General features: G+C 43.9%; 2 protein-coding genes across 2 annotated transcripts; both read right to left on the reverse strand.

The window, feature by feature from the left end:
- Window positions 1–575: 575 nt before the first annotated feature.
- On the reverse strand, window positions 576–2,096 carry TM35_002551000 (formin; the record flags this gene model as incomplete). Its single annotated transcript, XM_029032053.1, has 1 exon — window positions 576–2,096. One exon carries the CDS (start codon window positions 2,094–2,096, stop codon window positions 576–578), a length of 1,521 nt encoding a protein of 506 aa, XP_028876652.1.
- Window positions 2,097–2,468: 372 nt separating this feature from the next.
- Window positions 2,469–2,785, reverse strand: TM35_002551010 (pre-mRNA splicing factor; the record flags this gene model as incomplete). Its single annotated transcript, XM_029032054.1, has 1 exon — window positions 2,469–2,785. A coding segment is annotated over one exon (317 nt), but the record flags the coding sequence as incomplete, so codon positions are not given.

Genomic DNA, 2,785 nt, shown 5'->3' on the forward strand with positions numbered 1-2,785 from the left:
CCAAGAGGGCTCCACAGCCGTCACCATCACGAGATACTCACGAGTAGTGAGAAGCAAATCATGGTACACCACATAAAGTGGCATCTCCGCACGCGTACAAACAGCAGAGGAGGGATGGATATAGCATGTCACACCAGCATTGAGCATCACATCTAAGCGATTTCAAGATATCTTGAAAGAACTTAACATAACTTGTCTATGAAGCAAGACCTTTGTTGACTTCAAATTTAGCAAAATATAGTTAACTTCCAATCATCTGATATTTTATTAAATATTCTACACGAGCAGAACTAGTAGTCATAAAATGAAATCATGTCACAGTATTCTCACACTCCCCCCTCCCCCGTAATAATAGTGAAATAAGTCCCACACTATCATTTTCTGCGCTCTGTAAGAACCGACACATCAAATAAAGATATTATTATTATTATTTCCAAGAATTTCATCATATAAAGCAATGTATCTAAGAACACCTTTTTCAACTTTAACTACAAAACAATACCCCAGTAGCAAAGGTGACTCTTCATTTCCATTTCAAAAAAAAAAAAAAGAAAATCATAGAACATATGCTGCACTTAGTCACGATAACCATAATAACCACCACGTCTTCGAAAACGTATTCCACGTTGTCGTCTTCTTTCTGATCTACTAAGTCGTGTAGTAGGTCCATAAGAGGGTAAAGATACTCCATTGCCAGTAGTCACGGATGGTGTTACCAAAGACTCGCATGTCACATTATTAGAAGATTCACTCTGCTGTATATCCTTATTTTTATCAGGTAAGGACACCACCTCATAATCTTCTTGGGAACGCCGTTTTTCCTCTTCCGGGAGAGTCACCAGAGTTATAGTGCGCGACAATGGGCGGTCTATGTTTTCTCCACAGACACAATTCTGACGGCACATTTCATCAGCTCGACAGCGGGCACCATTCGTAGAGTAGTCATCGTCCCGATTACTACTGGCATAATTATTATAGCGATTTGATGAGGGAAGAGGGTCAGGCCCAAGAAGAAACATCTGGTGCCGTGGGGACTGTTCAACGCGTTGCGTTATTTGTCCAATATACGCATCATCCCCTGATAGAGGATCCACTTTTTCAAAGTGTAGCAACATGAAGGAATCGCTTGGGAGGTTATTTTGTGTGGCATAATCCATATCTCGGGCACGAATTTGATGAGTCTCCTGGTGGAGAAACACCGTACTGAACGCACAGCGGGCAAGCAAGCGTACTCTCCTCGGTGGCTCTCCATGCCCTTGTAGGGGCGGTGGCAGGGGTTCGTAACGCAGCAGCGAAACGGAAAAGTCACCAAAAAGACACACCTGTGTGTTGAGTGAAAGCCGCACAGTGCCATCTTCCTCATTCTCCACCTCCTCCACCCACGCAGTGGGGTCACTAAAGACAGATGTTTTGCCCTCATACTCAACATGCAGGCCGAGTTTGACACCCTTCAGGTCCATATTGTGCAGTGAGACCCGCGTCAGTCGTAGCCGCTGCGTGTTGGGCACAATTGGGAGGTCCAAAAGGAGCTGGAAGTAGTTCACGTAGCTTTCCTGAGAGGCCGCATGGTACATACTGCGGCGAATGCCCAACTGTCCTTCCATAAACTCAAGTGTGTAGCTCCCACCATTTGACTGTCCACCCGCAAATATGTGGTAACAGGTGGCTATCATCGCAGCATAGTTCGGGTGCGGCACAGAACGGCTCTCCTCGAGAAAAGTCAGCACCGCGTAGTGGTCCTGCTGATCAGCGGCCAATGTCCATTTCATAATAGTAAAGCAGAGCTCCATCAGTAGTCTAAAATCCTCGATAGATTGCTTTGAATAGTCCATTAACTCACCATATTTACACGCTTCCTCGAGATCCATCATGAGAGGTGAAAAATTAAATATCATATAGCGGTGGCTATACGTATTGTCCAAATACTGACAATTGGCGCGTATATTTTTCGCCGTGCTGTTACCAACAACAAGTCCTCCCTTCTTGTTAATTGAAACGCTTCCACATGGAATTTGCCATATAAATACAGGGTACGCAAGCATCTCTTTCATGGTGCAATTATTGGAGGATCTGAACAGTCCATCCAGTAGATTCATTTTCCGAAGATGACAATTATGATGTACTGTAATATATGCAGAATAAGGGAACCCAAAGTTGTGGATGAATCGCGCTATTTAGGCTGAAGATTACTGGTGGTTGGCGTGTAGCCAACACCACTATATTACTTCTTATGTCACACACACAGACACACACTCCTAGCAAGATATCAAAGATGAAAAAATAAGAATAATAGTAGTAACAATAATAACCAGAACCAAAAATTCTCAATTGGTAAACCAAAACTAATACAAGAATCTGTTGGAAGAAAAAGTAAAAATAAGGAATCAAGAAAAAAAAAGATAATCCATAAATCGAGCAAATACGAACATTTCTAAAAAAAAAAAACAAGAACCACTTCCCTTTATATGTTATTTCCAAGATAGACGAGACATTAACAACTTTGCCCCCACCATTGCGGGGGGTTGTCTCATGCCTCTTGCGGGAGGAACTGCACGTACTTCACGTGTGGACGAGACTGCCGCCAAGGCCGTAGTTCCTTCCGGGGCTGATATCATCGTCCTTGTTGTTGTTATCGTGGAGTCTCTCAGTGCCCTCTTGGTGCAGAAAACCCCACGAGAGGCCTCAGACAGCCAAGAGGGCTCCACAGCCGTCACCATCACGAGATACTCACGAGTAGTGAGAAGCAAATCATGGTACACCACATAAAGTGGCATCTCCGCACGCG

This window comes from Trypanosoma theileri (assembly GCF_002087225.1).
Source record: "Trypanosoma theileri isolate Edinburgh chromosome Unknown TM35_Tth_255_V1, whole genome shotgun sequence".
Classification (NCBI taxonomy): domain Eukaryota; phylum Euglenozoa; class Kinetoplastea; order Trypanosomatida; family Trypanosomatidae; genus Trypanosoma; species Trypanosoma theileri.